This window comes from Xyrauchen texanus, chromosome 31 (genome assembly GCF_025860055.1).
Source record: "Xyrauchen texanus isolate HMW12.3.18 chromosome 31, RBS_HiC_50CHRs, whole genome shotgun sequence".
Classification (NCBI taxonomy): domain Eukaryota; kingdom Metazoa; phylum Chordata; class Actinopteri; order Cypriniformes; family Catostomidae; genus Xyrauchen; species Xyrauchen texanus.
This window is the reverse complement of record NC_068306.1, coordinates 23,199,655-23,217,981: the sequence shown is the minus strand read 5'-3', so window position 1 is coordinate 23,217,981 and position 18,327 is coordinate 23,199,655. Positions and strand designations below refer to the sequence as shown.

At 38.4% G+C, this 18,327-nt stretch overlaps 1 protein-coding gene across 2 annotated transcripts in view; it reads left to right on the top strand.

The window, feature by feature from the left end:
• Window positions 1–12,172, top strand: part of LOC127625292 (estrogen-related receptor gamma-like) — a 35,037-nt gene extending 22,865 nt beyond the window's left edge. For both annotated transcript variants that reach the window (XM_052100493.1, XM_052100494.1), the window contains 3 exons: window positions 1,535–1,702; window positions 4,661–4,930; window positions 8,570–12,172. In XM_052100493.1, the coding sequence (XP_051956453.1) occupies window positions 1,535–1,702; window positions 4,661–4,930; window positions 8,570–8,823 (692 nt within the window). In that variant the 3' untranslated portion in view covers window positions 8,824–12,172. The remainder of the gene's footprint in view (window positions 1–1,534; window positions 1,703–4,660; window positions 4,931–8,569) is intronic.
• The last annotated feature ends 6,155 nt before the right edge of the window (window positions 12,173–18,327 follow it).

Below are 18,327 nucleotides of genomic sequence, written 5' to 3'. Positions count from 1 at the left end.
CTCTGTTCTCAGGCTGAAAACATAACCCATTGGAGAGCATGCTCATCCCCAGCCCGGTCGGAAAACAGCAAGCGTGCCGGGGAGGCGGGGGGTTTCAAGGGGGTTCACCCGGCGAAACGCAGCCCGTCATTGACCCCAGATCGTTTTCATCTCCCGCGGCGCCTGCCTCAATCCCGTGGGAAGGAGGCGAGGCGCGGGGGGGCGGCTGAAGCGGCTCTCTCTCACTACAAGAGAAAGCCTACGACCGCAATGCTGTCATGGCTATGTTTTCGTACTGAAAACATAGACCATTCATAAAAAAACGCTGCCTGCGTGTTTCGCAACCCAGGTACGCCAGGCGGTTTTTATGACCGTCAGAGGTGGGGAGAAATCACCGCCTCCAAAAACTACACAGGGGCGGAAAGGCATCTTCAGAAAGACGCGTCCTGAAAAGGACGTTCAACGCCACTGTGTTTGCTCTGTTAGAGAAATTTACTCTTAAGGAAAATAACTCTTTTAATATACACAGTGTGTATGTGTGTCTGCGCTGTCGAAGCGCTCAGGGGCAACAATGCACGCCGTGCAAAGTGAAGGAGAAAGCCGCTGTTGTGCGCCGTCAAGATCCAACAGCATGCAGATCGTCAGAGGAAACAGGAACGTTTTATAGTGGTGCGTAAACTCGCAGCAACTGCAGACAGACCATCGGCTCCGAAGAAATTTTCTGAATGAACTCCCGTATTTGCCCCGCTTAAATACCCGTATGTCCGGGGGCGGGGTATGCAAATACTGACTGCCAACTCCCATTGGCCCTTTTCAGTAGATCAGAGGTGAATATCGGCGCTCAAGAGAGACCCCTAGTGTCGCTTCTCCGACATAACGTGGAGAGAGCGACAGAAGAGGAACTAAAATTTTCATTACAGAACAATTGAAAGAGACTTATGTTTATGCTGGTAACACTTTACAATAAGGTTCCTTTTGTTAACATTATTTAACAACATTTGTTAACATGAACTAACAATGAACAATACTTATTAAGAATTTATTCATCTTAGTTAATGTTCATTTCAATATATACTAATACATTTTTAAAATCAAAACATGTATTAGTTAACATTAGTTAATGCACTATGAGCTAACAATTAACTTTATTTTTATTAACTAAAATTAATGAAGATTAATAAATGCTGTGACAAATATATTGTCCATTGTTTATTCATGATAACTAATGCATTTACTAATGTTTAAAATGGAACCTTATTGTAAAGTGTTATCTTTATGCTTTGCAAAAATAATAAAAGAAATGTTTCCTTTCTCATTCCTTAAACTATTTTGTGTCCCTGGTTTTTAAGATGGCATATCAAGTTAAAAAGAAGTTTACAATAACTTTTAAAAACACTTCTCAAAAGTTTAGCAGTTATTGTGATTTCATGATTGATCATCATTATCACTTTTCAGTGTACATGGTTACTCATGCTCATCCCTTATCATCATAGTGTTATAAATGCCTTATTATAATGACCATTAAACAGAATAATGTTATTGATGTGTCTGTCAGGTTCATCCAGCATTATCGTGTCACATCTGCTTGTGGCGGAGCCAGAAAAGCTGTTTGCTATACCAGACCCACTGCAGCCAGACACGGCCCAGCGCACGCTCACCACTCTCTGTGACCTGGCTGACCGGGAACTAGTTGTCATCATCGGCTGGGCCAAGCACATTCCTGGTAAGTGAGAACAAGAAAATGAACAGCAAGAGGGTTGGCAAGGAGACCGTGTCAAAGAGGCTATTCTGGTGTCGAGCTACTAGTTACTCGCTCTACTGTTTCTCTTCTTTTTTCAGCAGAACTTAGTAGTCTAATGTGTTCTAATATGATACATTGGACAAGTGGCGACCCATCACAATACCAAATTCCTAAACCTTATTTAATATAGTCTGAGTATTTATATTTTCTTTTACCTTGCATAGATTTGTTCATGGTTTTCAAGAATGAGGGGATAATCATGCAACTACTAAGTGATCGATGAATATGCACCAAAATATAAAAATACAAATAAAAGATACTGTTCTGCTGTTTTTTTAATTGGGGTTGTAAATAATAAAAGATTTGTAAATTTTATATGTAACTGGTCCTATTCGACCTGCCCCAGGCGTGATTCGAACTGGTGATCCCCAGCATGGGATTCGGATGTGCTAGCAAGAAGTATAAAAAAGCCATAGCTGTGCAGGCAGGACAATCTAGCACCCGCACCCTCTGCTTATGCATCCATGCACTTGTGATCCAGGCAGTATGTGGTTTGGCATTGTCTTGTAGGAAAATGCAGGGACATCCCTGGAAAAGACAGTGTCTGGATGGCAGTTTATGTTGCTCCAAAATTTCAACATATCTTTCTGCATTAATGGTGCTCTCACAGATGTGCAAGTTACCCATGGCATGGGCACTAACACACCCCCAAACCTGGCTTTTGGACCTGACAATGATAACAGCTTGGATGGTCCTTTTCCTCTTTGGCCTGGAGAACACGTTTTTCAAAAAATGTTTGAAATGTGGACTCGTCGGACCACAAAACATGATTCCATGGTTCAGCGCTTCTGGATGTATGGCTTTTGGTTTGCATAGAAAAGCCTTAACTTGCATCTGTAGACGCAGCAGCGAATGGTGTTGTCTGACAAATGTTTAGCAAATAATTCCCAAGCCCATGTCATGATATCCATTACAGACACATGATGGTTTTTAAGACAGTGATGTCTGAGAGATCAGAGAGCAAGCATTCAGAAGTGGTTTTCATCTTGCCCTTTACATACCAACATTCGACTGTTTTGGAATGTGCTGCAGGCATCAATTTTAGAAAAAAGCATCTATCTATAAAAAGCAATGTTGTTGATTAAGTAAAACAAAGCAATCTTGTCTTTATACTGTTTTTGTTTGAATACAAGTCAAAGTATTTTAAAAATCACTTTTACATTTTTATTGGCATTTTGCACAGTGTCGTTTTTTGGAATTGGGGATGTACTATTTAGAATTGTTTTACCCTCCTGTCTGTAATCCTATCGAAATAGACCTGTGACCCACCTGTTTAGAACTGCTGGTACTAACTGTAGTGGCAAACATCAACTGAAATCTAACCCTGTGCATGATTTAACAGCCTCTTGAAACCTCCTCTCTTCCTTGGTGATAAAAGTTGTTCATCAAATTTATGTAGTAGTAATTTAGTTTTAGGGATGGGCAGATCAATACTTAAGTATCGATACTTCCGATACTGATGTGGCATCAAGAATATCGATCCTCACAGAAAAATATAGATTCTGAAGTTGTTGTTTTTTAAATAGTGATCTTATTATTTAGATAACATGAATATTAATGCATCTCATAAGCTTCGAAGTGGAAAAAAAATAATTATATTAGCGAATTTGCATCGATATCTGCGATACTGGCCTAAAAGTACATAAGTGGTATCACCCATCCCTACTTTGGGTAGTTAAGGCCTGAGTATACTTCGGTTGTCCGCATTGCTGATTGCTCCGCACACAGTACGCGTGACCTACTGTAAGTTTAATCATAAGTCCGCGCTGCTTGACCATGCAGTGACGAGATTTTGGCGACTTGCGGACGCTGTCATTGCCTGTGCGCATCGTCACGCATGTGCCGGCCATTGATTCAACTAAAGAGTATCACAAACTAAAATCAATTGTAGTATGCATGCGTCGAAGATGTCCGTCTGCACTCAGAGTCAACGGAGTATACTAAGGAGGGCAGCGCAGCTAAACTATGTATACCCGGGCCTTTATACAGCCACATTTTACTGGTAAATGTTGTGTAACTACTTGGTTTAATTACTTACCTTCAGTTGTCACTGTTTCACAATACCGCCGCTCCCTACACGCATACTACACAGTCTGCGTAGGGCACCAACTCCCTAGGGGGGCACCAGAAAGTCCACCGGCCGCCCTTACTCGTACGTTATATGTTATTCAAGGACCCGAAAGCAGTTGCTGAACACAGACGATGGCTTCACGCTCATATCAGGCGGCCCTGCTATTTCGACAATATACTGACGGAATTGGAAGGGAAGTCAGATAATTTAAGAAATGTTAAACTTTATGCCAATGAGAAATGAAAAATGATTGGCTGCACCTAAGCAATATGAGGTGAAGGCAGTGACATTCATAAGCATTTCAGAATCTGATCATAAAGCTGGACCCACTGCTTGAATCGCATTGAGATTTCACAGATTTTACATTTACTCTGCACACTTTCATCTAAACCTTGGGCTTTCTAAAAGAGCTGTTTCCGAATTTCTAACTGTAGTCACAAATATACAGTATGCACTGCAAAGAATTTTCTTAATCAGTATTTTGTTCCTTTTTTTTTTTTTGCAAAATGACCTGAGATATTAAGTCTTGTTTTCAGAGAAGTCTAGAAAAATCTAGTTAGGTTTATGCATAAAGCAAGCAGATAATAAGATATTTGAACTGGAAAACAAATACTGATTAAGAAAATAATTATTTGTAGCACAATGACTGACTGACTTTGTATTGAATGCAGTCATAGACATACAGAATATATCCACACAACACTTTAGACTCGAAGCATCCAGTGTTTGGAGCTGAATTGAGTAGATTTCTTCATTGCCAGTGGACATATACTGTTAACCTCTGTCTCTCTTATTTATCCCCCACCCAGGCTTCCTCTCCCTGTCCCTCGCAGACCAGATGTCCGTGCTTCAGTCAGTGTGGCTGGAAGTGTTGGTGTTGGGGGTGGCTTACCGTTCTCTTGGTTGTGAGGATGAGGTGGTGTTTGCAGAGGACTTTGTGCTGGATGAGGAGATGTCTCGTGTGGCTGGCCTGACTGAACTCAACGCTGCCATCAGCCAGCTTGCGCGACGCTTCAGGGCCCTGCAGCTGGACCGCGAGGAGTTCGTCATGCTCAAGGCCATCGCGCTCACCAACTCAGGTGAACTTCCACTTGCACTCAACATTTTCTATTAATGACTCATTAATTCCGGTTCTATTTTGGTGCGATGTCAGACTTGTTACCCTCTGATGTAAAACCAGAATCATATTTCACTTAATTGAGACCAGACCACATTCTGTTTTGAATTGTAAACTTAATGGTCTTGTCTCTGTCCGGTGGTATGAATTTCTTCCCTCACCTGGAAAGACCCATGATGCTTTTGATTACTGTAAACAGTAAATACAACCTTTGTCTCTGCCTTACCCACAGAATCTCTATTTGTTTTGCAAATACTGGGAGTCACATGTTTTGGATCCAACATTTTTATAAAGAACACACCCAAGATCTCTTCCTAGCATCTCTCATATCTGTGTGTACATGCTAAACATGAACTCTCACCAATAGTCAACCACTTGCTCTCTACACTAGGAATGGATTTTTTAACTACATTTGTTGTTGAGCACTCTAACCAGTGGCGACTGGTGGTTTTAAAAAGAGGATAAGCACAGATGTCAGTCAAAAAAAAAAAGTGTGAAGACTGCTCTTCTATTTTTTTTATTATAATTTCTTTGGAGGAAATGGTCCATTTTGTTTCAAAAAACTTACTGAACGAAAATAAAATACAAAAAAACAGAACCTTATATTTACAGTTGTATTTTTGCCAATTTTTGAAAATGTTGTCAAAAGTGAAAATGTATAATCACTAAATGAATTGTGTTAAATAAACCCCAATCAATATCTTCTGCCTCGCTGATCACTCTGCACCTAATGGATGACAACGATTGTGTATTAATTCTAAATGCTGCCACATCACCGCTTCAATGATTTGCTATTTGTTACATGGTTCAGCCCGTTTGAGAGCTTGACCAATCGTCATATACAGTAGAGGAGCTAGGCTTTCAGGTGGGATAGAAATACATTGATTGAAAGCCCACTCTACAATAAACTATCAGATCATTTCCCTCATGCAAATTGTGCTCATGAAGCTCCCGTAGACCCCCAGAGACGCATGGCGTTCTGACAGGTCCTAAAATAGCGCGTTTAGTGCCTCTTGTCCAATGAATATCGATCTTTTGCTCCACTGAACTCAATTTTAACAGGACATGCGTTTGCTGTAGACTCCCATTGAAGCAGGGCTTGGGACATAATCATGCAGATAACATTAACGGAACGAACATCGCTAAAGTGTTGTATGCTGTTGCACACTTTTGTTATCTCAAAAAAAAAAAAAAGTTGCACACTAAAATACTGAACTGGGACAATAATTATCTAAATTATAGAGAGGTTACATGCAATTTGATAAACATGTCATTGTGTAATTTTAATGACATTTTAATGGAAGCCATGCTTCCCGTGTTTTCTTAAAGCATTTGCTACTGACTCTAACACACAAAAAATTTGCAATTGAATACTTCAAATGTAGATTTTAAGTCAAAAGAAATTATGTTTGACACGTCCATTAAATGTTTAGCCTATTGGGTTTTATTCACAAATGTCACCCTTTTAAATGTTTTGAAAAAGCAAACTTCAACAAACAATGCTTTTCTTCTGCAAAAATGGGCACTATGCATGAACAACATCTAGATCAGCGTTTCTCAACGGGGGCGTTTGGACAGTGTTGGGGGGCGGTGTGAACGAGGTAGCAGATAGGGGGGCGCTCAGGCACAAATGGGGGCGTTACTCAGAGGTACTCAACAGGCGGCCTGCGCAAAAATCTTTTCAGCTCTTCTCCTTAGCCTATGTCTTCGTCTTGCTCTGATTACTGCTGCCACTTCACCAGGAGGATATGCCAGGAGAGCCGCTTCCTAAGTTACACATGCTTTTAATAGGCGGAGAATTTTCAGCGCAAAATAGAGGCACGCTTTCACCGGCTTTTTCTGTACATAACGCGGAATACATAATTAGGCGCATAATTAGTGCTCAGGGCTCACACTAATGACCATAATTAATAAAAAAAAAAAGTGGCTGTTTTTGACGTCGTTTTTTCTTCGGTTCAGTTCAGGTGGTCGAGCTGTTGTCGTCTTTGTTCGTCATTTGAAATCACATGACCGTTTGTAGGCTATTCAAATTTGAAGCCTATTATATATTGCCTAATTGAGTGCGCGAACGACCGCTGCTTTTTCATTGGCCATTTAGGTTAGTTACGTTATTGTTCACGTGATTGGTTCATCTTCAAAAAATTTGTGTGTGAGCCTGAATTTGTTTGAATTTCTAAATACATTTGCAATACCTTTCAAAAAATCCATGTGTTTTTGCATTTTTTTCCAAACAAAATATTACTCAACTTGAGGCTTTTACATGTAGTTTAAATAAAATCGTTAAGAGGATCATGAAGAGGTCAGGGGGCGTTTGTTCAAAAAAGGTTGAGAACCACTGATCTAGATTAAAAAAATAACTGTTTAAAAATACAGATGCACTCGCACAGAGTTTATATAGAAACCAATGGACCATTTTCTATTTCCGGATTTAGAACACAGAAGGAAACTACAGTGGGATAATCTTTTTATAGCAGTGAATTGGACACCACAGCAACTCTTGCGTTCACATTTGCTATGACAGCAAAATAAAAAAATCCACTCTTTGTTTCCACGACTTTCCAAAAGAAGAAAAAAATTGAGAGAGGTGGATAAGGGCAGTCAGAATAGGGATGGGTATTTTGAGTAATTTTGTTGTCACTTATATTAAAAATGAGTAATCAATTACTTGAAATTAAGAGTTTAAGTTCAAAATAAAGAGACTGACACCTACATTAAATGTATGTCCTTTTGGGTTTTATAACATTAGCACTACGCATCAATAATAGAATCTAGATTCCAAAATTATAACTGAAAAATAGCATTTGCGTTACCTTACATATACACCAATTTGAAAATTTGATTGCTGCCATCAGCATAATGCACATATACAATTGTATAATTTCACATCATATTATTATTCTGAAAAACATGGTGAAGTCTGCTCCTTAACCTGTATGGGTGAACTACTTCTTTAACATTTAAATTCTATCATTTACTTCTCTAATGTTGCTCCTATGTCACTAATGTTGCTTGTCGCATAGAGTTGTAATGGCGAGTGTGATATTGTGAATCTTCATTGTGAGATTTCATTGTTGCTTATGGCTGGCAAAAGCGAAAAGGAAAATCAAATTGTGATTTTTCAAATAATGTTTTACTAACCGAATATTTAAACCCTAATGACCACTAGATTAGTCAATTACTCATGCACATCTCTACTCTACACCTGGGTCAGAAAAGAGGTCAGAGGCTCAGGGCAAAAATGCCACTAAAAGTGACAAAAATACTCCTGAAATTCAAAATACAAGGACAAGAAATGCCTCAGTGAAATCATCTATTTAGGCCTAATTATACATATTATTATATAGAGTATGGGGAGATGATGATTGAAGAGGTAATACATTCTCAATAAAGTTATTGAGAATTTGTTAATCGGTTGATTAAATTTAAGTATTTGACATTAAAAATTATGCTTTATATTTTGTTTTGGCCAACACAAGGTACAAAATGTCCCTGAAAATCAAACCCAAGGGGCAAATATCGCCTCTTAATGGTAAAGTTATTTTCTTATCCTGCTACACTCACCCTAAAATAATCTCTTTCTCTTTTTTTTTCCCCCTCTCAGATTCAGTCTACATTGAGGACATGGAAGCTGTGCAGAAGTTGAGGGACCTTCTACACCAAGCTCTTCTGGAGCTGGAGGTCCAGAGACGCCCTGATGATCCGCAGCGTGCTGGTCGTCTTCTCCTCACCCTGCCCCTCCTCAGGCAGACAGCCGGCCGGGCCCTCACCACCTTCTACAGCATCAAGACACGTGGCGGGGTGCCAATGCACAAGCTCTTCCTGGAGATGCTTGAGGCCATGATGGACTCACCCTAGAGAAGAGAAGACACTTGGATAGATGAATGAATGAGTGAGAATGGACAAAGAAAATGGGTGAAAGATAGCCCTAAGTCTTTTTTTGTGGAACAAGTGCAAGGGCTAAAGAACCCAAAAGAGAAACTTTTTGACAGAAGAGTTAAATATGAAGAATATGAGTTACGTAGCTGTCTGCTGATAACTTGAGTTACTCTTTAGGAATGGTCTTTTACAACAAATTCTCTTCGATTTTCTCAATAGGTACCATGTCACCCAAAAGTTTTGGGTCAGTTTAGACAAAGTTAATATTTCTATCAGCGTTAGGGGAACCACAGACAATGCGTAATTCATTCTCTCACTGTTTCTTCAAGATAAGTGTTAATAGAATTTAACCATTACTGTAAACTCAGAGAAATTCACGTGCCAAGGGCGCCTACTGAGACTGCAGCAATAAGAACTCTTCACGGAATCACACAAACATATCTCCATCTTTACTGATAGTTGCTCATTGAAACACAAAACAACGTCTCTGAAACCACAGGACCACAACTACAGATACAATAGTCAAGAGAGTAAGCTTTTTCTCCTTAAAATTGTGCATTTAAGGCACTAGTGTACAGTTATTAATGTCTTTTTAATGCACTCGCCATACTATAAGTGCTATTTAAATTTGTCCCGCTACAATAGCTTTTTTTCTTGGTTTAATATGCAAAACTGATGAACATAAACGAAGACCTACAGGAGTGATTACACAAACTACTGAAAAATGTCAGCTTAGTATACTGGTATACACTGGCACTACAAGCAAATATACTGCAACATTTAATATTATGGAAAGCAATAGGAAAGATTTAATTAATTTGATGTCAGTCATTTTTCAAATGTCTGCTCTGAGCTGGCCTGCCATGTCCTGATTTGAAGCGCAATTTAGTAGTGGCGTAGTCGCATCGCAAAGACAATTATATAAAACAAATTTAAAAAAGAAGGATGTTGCGTAGGATTGTAGAAATTTTTTTTAATGATTCTGGTATACGCCACTGTCCTTTTGTATATTTGCCTGTTGTTCCAATAGATTAACCATAATCATTTTTAGATGTGGATTGTGTGAATGAGAGATAATGGGTACTACAAATGCAAAGTGCACATGCTGAGTTGAACCGACGATGGTGCATCTAAATCAGGGTAAATGAGAAGTCATCAGCTCATGTAAGCCAGCCTGCTCCAGCTACTACTGTACTATTTGCTGTGAGTTTTTTGCGATTGGTTCCCATTTAAACGAGGATGTGGGACCTTGTCGCATTGGCGATGTCCTGACACTAGCCTGTTAGTGACAGATTGAGCCAGCACTGTTGGTGTCACTCAACTCAAATCCATTCATCGCTTCTGCACTCTGAGACATTTCGAGAGACTGAACAATGTTTTCATTCACTCGGCAGAGAGAAGAAACCATTTTGTACTCTAATCCTCCATTTATACATGGACGCAGTAGGGTGACCTCTGTTGATTCGTTTAAACCAGGAGGCTTTGAGTCTGTGTCATGTTCATATTGAAAGCCTTTGTGGCTCAGAGCAACATTTAATGCAAATTGGAAAGCCTCACAATATGGGGACAACAAGAGCCCTCAGTTTGAGACTATTTTATTGTTCTTTCAAGGTATTTTTTGTTTTTTACTGCTGTGTGGTCTATTTGTGGTCTCCATTCAGAATGCTACAACTCTGCTACTTTTATTATTAACTTTTATTTATTATACGTGTTTGAAAACAGGAGGAAGAAAAGCCAGTTGCCTCTTTGGCCTCTTACCAATTTAATTACTCAAATGAAAACAACTGTTCTACAGTCGGACCTCTGAGGTGACGCCACATCTTCAGGGTGATTTTCACTGTATTCTGTTAGCAGCAATGATTGTATGTGAACTCTGAAAGTGGTTTACGTCAGCTAATAGCAAATATACGTAAGGGATAAAGCAGCAGATTAAACCGCATTCTGAATTGAAAAGAACAATCCATGGTTGATCTCTTTTTTTTAAATATTTTCAGCTCAAGATGAGGTTAAATCTGGGTCTTCAGATTACTAGTCCAAAATGTATAGAGATGTGTATTGTTGTTCAGGCCTTTAGGAACATTTTTAATCAGCTAATATCAGATTCTGGTTGAATTTAACTTTAGATTTTCCATATATTCACCATGAAGCTTGGCCTCAGGTTTGGTATTGAAATAAAGCAATTCATTTGGGAGAATATAATGTCTGTTTTGTACTGAATTATTTTTCAGATGTCCTTTCTCTTTTTGTGATTAACATACTAACTTTGAAAGAAAAATGAAAGCCAGTGGAAGTTATTCCTCTCTCTTTGTTGTGAAATTGTATGACAATATTGCAGATTTCAGGCGCTAACACAAAAGCATAGTGTTACAGAATTCTGTAAAACTCCTATTTTCTTTCACTTTTTTCTTTTCTTTCTTTTAGAAACATGAAACCAGTCTGTCTTTTAATTGAACGTTGTCTATCTTCAATACAATCAGTTTATTTTCAATTCATTTCAATTTAGACAGCTAAGAAAAGAGCTGAAATATGCTTTTCCTTTTCTTTCCCCTTTTCAGTATGTTTTTTTTCTCTTTTCTATGCAGAAGTTAATGTCTCTCCTAAGTGGTTATTGGGTGGAATGTGTACATAACCATGGATGAGTGGGTCCATTTAAAGACAGCTGTAAAATATGTCAATGTTTGTGTCAATAATAACTCTAATATAACAATGATATTACTGAAGTGTTTTCATAAGGCTAAGCATTATATGAAGCCATTTTGTCTAAGTTAGAGCATAACATGATTGAGAGATAAATTAAATTCATGGCTAGGTGTTTGTGTGTGTCTGTGTATATTTATGTAAATGAGCAATACCAGAATTTACCAAAACATTTTGTTTTCACATTTTTCTGTATATTGATATATTTTAAATCAAACCTCCACAGTGAAACTAGTGATAACAGTCGATAGTAATAATACAGTTAAGAACAAATCAATATTTGTATTAAAAAATGTTGTATTTAAAAGATTAAAAATCTATTTTTTACTCAATTTGCGGATGTTTATTAATGTTGTTCTGGTATTTGTGCGGGTTTAAGTCAAATGATTGTAAATGTCTGTGTGTGTTTTTTTTTTTTGTTAAGCTCAGTGGTTCTGCAGTAGTAACTATTTTTAACACTTTGTTCATATTGAATCACTGTGAAGACAAAGCAAATGCTAAAACTCTACAGGAACAATAGAGGTATTTAACATTTTGTCAGTGTCAATGTGTTTTGTAATAAATTAGCACACGTCATCAGTTGTCATTGGATTTTTATGTAATTTTGTCATCCTGTCTGTTTTTTGTTATTGTTGTTGTTTGTTTTTTCATGTCTTTAAAAAAAATGTTCAGTAGATTCAAGGCTCTTGTGTCCATTAGTAAGAGAAAAGACAGTTTATGTCTCTGGTCCATTTCATTATTGTCATGTTGTAGGCAATCCTTAAAAGTGGAGGAGACCTTTCATCAATAGCATATAGCTGTAGAAATCTTGGAAAGAAAAGTAAATCAACAAGAGAGATATATCCATGTTATTTACTTAAATATTAGCCTGATTGATAGTGCATCCGCCAAGGGCCCCCTAAAATACGAATAATATGCTTTGTTATGATCATTTATGCTAAATAACGTGTGCTGAAATTTTTAATATCAATGTAACAACACACATATGACTGATATTGCAGTTATTTTCAGCACCAACAATGCCAGCAACCCCTTTCCCCTCAGATCAGGCTGTAATAGAATATTCCAAGGTTATGCATCTACACAGGTTTGTGAACAGGTGTTAGTGAGCCAACCGCTCTGAAAGTTTAGTGTGATTTCTCCGTATATTCCATTGCAAGTTAACAAGTTAAGCTACATTGTTGCTATTTCAGTTTGGTTTGAATTTGTGGAGAGAGAAAAAATAAACTGAATCGGATCTTTCCAAACAAATCAGACAGCTTAATAGACTTACTGTCTCTTCAATGGGCTGTACTGCAGTTTTAAGTGTTTTTGGATCGTTCCGCAGACAAAACATTGAAAACAAACCTTTACAAGAACATTCAGTATACAAAGAACTCGAGAAAACATGGGTTGTGATCAAGGAGCTTTATACAGCTTTATACCGTTCGTGCCATTGAGAGACTCTCACAGTCTCGGTGTCATGACCATTAAATATCAAAGATGGCGCTAGAGTGAATAAGATCTAAAGTCGCGAATACACACGGTGGTTTTTTTTATTCATGCCAAACGTCTTACATGAAATTGTGTCAAAAATTACAGAACAACAAGAACAGTAAAAATACAACAATTATCAAATAAAAATCAATGATTTATTGTATATCAAAGACATAATATATTTTCAACCAGAAAAAGTGACAATAGCTGATTCTTACCCAAAAATTTGCATTTGTGTATAACAAATTTACCAAGTATAATAAAGAGATTAATAATGTACTGGATACGAGAATTTGCATTGTTATAAAGAAAAATTATATTATAAGTGTTTATACATATTTTGACATTTGTTTTTTCTGAGAGATAGGTACATAGCTCATTCCAAAAGGATTTAACACAAAGACATTCAGTAAAAAGATGAACAATCGTCTCTTCTATGTCACAGAAAGTGCATTTCTTCTCAATATTTTAAATATACTTATGGAGTCTTCTATTACAAGGGTAGCATCTATGTAATATTTTAAACATTACTTCTTTTATCTTATTTCTTAATAGATATTTATTGGGAAGGGACCAGACCAAATTCCAATTAACACTGTATAGTATCATCCATTGAAAGGAAGATGTTGGAATAGATTTTCTGCTGATATGATTGCGAACAAAGTGGTTATTGAATTTCTCATCAGAAATAAGAATTCCTTCTATTGAAATAGAAGTGCAATTCAGAGAAATAGGATTGGTTCGCTCTCCTTTCAGAAGAATGTGTATACCACTAGGAATAGCGTTGACTACAATATTATCGAATACACAGTGTTGGTGATGATTATGTTCTGGGCGTTGACACTTGTAAAGATTTTTCATGTCACATTTGCTATTTCTGACACAGATTACAATTTTTTTTTTAGCATTGCTATTTTCATCATTATCATTGCTAGTTTTATAGTTATTATTATAATTAATAGTTGCCAAACAACAACAATAATAATTCAGTACATAGGGAGTAGAAATTCATAGATATTATTTAAATATGAATTAATGACATGTACACATTTGGTTACAAAAACCTTTGTTTATATATATATATATATATTTGCCACGGGAATAATTTTTTACTTAATAACTGTTCGAGCTGTAGAAGTACAAATCCCCAAAAATAATTCTTAGGATAATACTTATGTATGTTTACTCAATTACTTTACACCCCTGCCTTTAAGCATATTAAACAGCATATAATGTTATCTTATCTTTAAGCAGTCACATTGCAAGTATTGCAAATTCAGATAGTATTTTTTATTATTCAAACTTTTTAAGGGAGAAACTTTGCTCCCCATCATCCTCATCATGCTTTCTGCAAATAAACTCAGCAAAAAAGAATAGTCAGTATCTGGTATGTCATCCACTGCATTAAGTACTGCAGTGCATCTTCTCCTCATAGACTGCACCAGACTGGCCAGTTCTTGCTGTGAGGTGTTACCCCAATCTTCCACCAAGGTACTTGCAAGTTCCCGGACATTTTGGGGGGGGATGGCCCCAGCCCTCTCCCTCCGATCCAACAGGTCCCATATGTGCTAAATTGGATTGAGATCTTTGGCCTCGTCGCTGGCCATGGCAGAACTCTGACATTCCTGTTTTGCAGGAAATTTTCCTGTCACACACAGAACGAGCAGTGTGGCTGATGGCATTGTCATGCTGGAGGGTCATGTCAGGATGAGCATGCAGGAAGGGTACCACATGAGGGAGGAGGATATCTTCCCTGTAACACACAGCATTGAGATTGCCTGCAATGACAACAAGCTCAGTCCAATGATGATGTGACACACCGCCACAGACCACAACAGACACTCCACCTCCAAATCGATCCCATTCCAGAGTACAGGCCTCGGTGTAACGCTCATTCTTCGATGATAAACACAAGTCCGACCATCACCCCTGGTGAGACAAAACTGCGACTCGTCAGTGAAGAGCAATTTTTGCCAGTCCTGTCTGATCCAGCGAAGGTGGGTTTGTGACCATAGGCGACGTTGTTGCCGGTGATGTCTGGTAAGGACCTGCCTTACAACAGGCCTACAAGCCCTCAGTCCAGCCTCTCTCAGCCTATTGTGGACAACCTGAGCACTGATGGAGGGATTGTGCATTCCTGGTGTAACTCGGGCAGTTGTTGTTGCCAGTGACGTGCGGTGATGTCTTAAAGAGGCTAGGCACTGAGTTATGAAAGCCAGATTACCTGATTTATTGTTTAAGCTAATAATACGTAATAACAGTGAACGTTACACACAAGCGCGGCATATCAAGAAATGTACAAATCAGGATGTATATCGTGTACTCTCTCTCTCTCTTTCTCTCTCTCTCTCTCTCACACGCACACACACACACACACACACAAGTGCGTAAACAGTGAACGTTATGCATTTATCAGATCCTTCAAAACCTCTCGGTTTTCCTTTACCTTTTCATTGTGGTAGGTTATATTCAGCTTCCTTTGCTCGTCAAGTGCAAGGTCGATCCGACATTTTCCAAAGGTTTTCAGTGTAATTTGACACTGGATGTGAGCTGACAACTTTTCATGCTTGGTTAAAGCTGCGGGCAGGTTGTTCAAATCACAATATCCCGCTGAAGTCCAAACAGTCTGACTGGTTGAAAAAAGCAGGCAGGGATAGCAGTACAGCCGCTGATTGTTAGCACAGCCACATAGCCAATCTTTTCTTACATACCAATCAGTTTGAAATGATCGGATACTTTTTGGGCCCTTTTGCTGTGCTAGTCCATCTAAGGCTAGCGTAGACCTCCCTCTTGCAATTAACTCATATTTGGAATTAAAATCGAGCTTGGAAAAATTTCTTAATTCCGTGATTACGGCTGGTGCTGTCATTTTGAATTTTGCGGGGATTAGGCATGTACGCTAGCTGTGGTGTAATGACGTTAGCTACGCAAATGTCCAGGAATATCTCGATTTTAATTGGTCCATGTCTGATACGTAACGGAGATGATTACGGGCATAACATATTTACGTCAAAAGGCACAGCAGATTTGTCATGACATGGTTTTTTTTATTGTATTATTATGTTCCCTTAGGTGCAATTATAGTATTAATATATTTTTTTTTAAGAAAAACTTTTAAAATCTAGTGATTTATGACCTTTTCCCACCCTGTTTCTCATCCTCTGATTCAAACAGTCTGTTTTGGGGGCGTTTTCCATTTAAGACTTCAGTGTTAACGCCCACTGTTATGATTGGCTAAAGTCAGTGCCTATGTATCAATTATTGACGCCTCCAGCCAGAACAATATGCAAGTAAACTAAGTAAAAACACTGTGATTATTCATAATGAATGAAATTGCGCTTTAAAAAGTAGTTTAAAGTTTAAAATAGATTACTTACAGTTTGCATCGTCGTTGTTCCCAGAATAGTCGGCACGGACTTATCTTTGAGCAACAGTTTTCTGGCAAAGCCAGCATCATATTGAGATTTGTTCTCAAAACAGTCATCCATAAAATGTACAGAACAAACGCTTAAGTTAACACTGCCGTGACTGGGACGTCCGCAAAAAATAAACTGCATCCATTTTTCCCTGACGTCTGGATCTTTCGGCAGCTTATTCAGAGGTTTTGTTTGACCACAGCCAGGAACAGCACATCTGGGTGGCATCGTAATTTTCCTGTGCACAAGTAGTCTCTGTCAGAGCTCGCTGTCCATCGACTGAACACTTGTGAGGCGCACGGCGATACTGAAATGAGCGTAGTTGTCTTGCGCTTAAAGCGTAGTTATCTTGTGCTGGAGGCGGTCATATGCAAACGCTGTTACGTCACTTCTAACCGACACATCACTTCTAACCATGAATCCAGAACGAGCTGTATTTTGAGCTTGATTAAATAAATGATTCGTTTAGAATGGGGAGGACGTCTTAAAATATTAAACTTGCAGGACGTTTTAATGATACAAAGACCTCTTATATACCAAAAGATCAAGGCAAATTTGGTTTCTCATGTCATGACCCCTTTAAAGAATACAGGATCGAAGTGCGCATGCGCAACATGGGTTTTCCGCTTGTCTGCAATGAATGGACCGTAAAAGCACTGCTTATTCTACCATTTGTTTTTAGTTGATTATGCGTAACTGCTACATTTGTCATCATAACGTCTAAACAATTGGAATAACACACATATTGCATGTATAAATCACAAGAATAAAAAGTAAAAATCCAAATACAAGTTTATTATTTAATAAACATTTTATTTTCGAATTTTGGAAGGGTAGGCAGTGCCTAGTTTGCCTACCCAGACCGCACGTCAGTGGTTGTTGCCATCCTGTACCTGTCCCGCAGGGTGATATTCGGATGTACCGATCCTGTGCATGTTACACATGGTCTGCCACTGCGAGGGCAACCAGCTGTCCTTCCTGTCTCCCTGTAGTCTTAGGTGTCTCACAGTACGGACATTACAATTTATTGCCCTGCATGGCTACATCTGCAATCCTCATGCCTCCATGCAGCATACCTAAGGCATGTTCACGCAGATGAGCAGGGACCCTGGGCATCTTTCTTTTGGTGTTTTTCAGAGTCAGTAGAAAGGTCTCTTCTTCTTCTGCGTTCCACAGGTGCATGTTCATTAATTGTTTATGGTTCATTGAACAAGCATGGAAAACATTGTTTAAACCCTTTACAATAAATATCTATCAAATTATTTTTACCAAATTTTCTTTAAAATACAGTGTCCTGAAAAAAGGACATTTATTTTATTGCTGAAGTTACTTGTACCTTATTCCGCCTTTTGTGGCTCTACACTATTACACCAAAGCACTTCTGATAGGAACCCTACAAGGTTAGCATAGATTAGCATAATGCAGCCTTTTCATAGACATTCTATTACAGTCCACTGGCGAGGAGACAAGATGTCTATGGAGGAGATGCTTCACAATGCTAGGAAACAGCTCATCATTTTATGAATGTACCGCATTTCAGCTAATCTTTAACATGCTTTACAATCCTTTTGGAATCAACTATGTGTGGGGCTTTCTACGATAAAATTATGTTTTATAAGAGAAGTCAAGAAACCAAAATAGGAGGAGGTGGGCAAATGTAATCATTATAAGAGCTTCTCTGTTATTTTAATCCCATCCGAATCTGCCTTATCCACCTTTTTCCTGGGGGTCTTACTGGGGAAACGAATGTGGGTGGAACTTCAACCGGAAGTTGTTATACAGCATTACCTAGCTCTGACGCTGTTTACAGCTGGTATTAAGACGCGTTTACACAAATAGTCAGCACTAAATATATTTGTAAACGGGTTGCAAAATTGTTTGTGATTGTGATCAC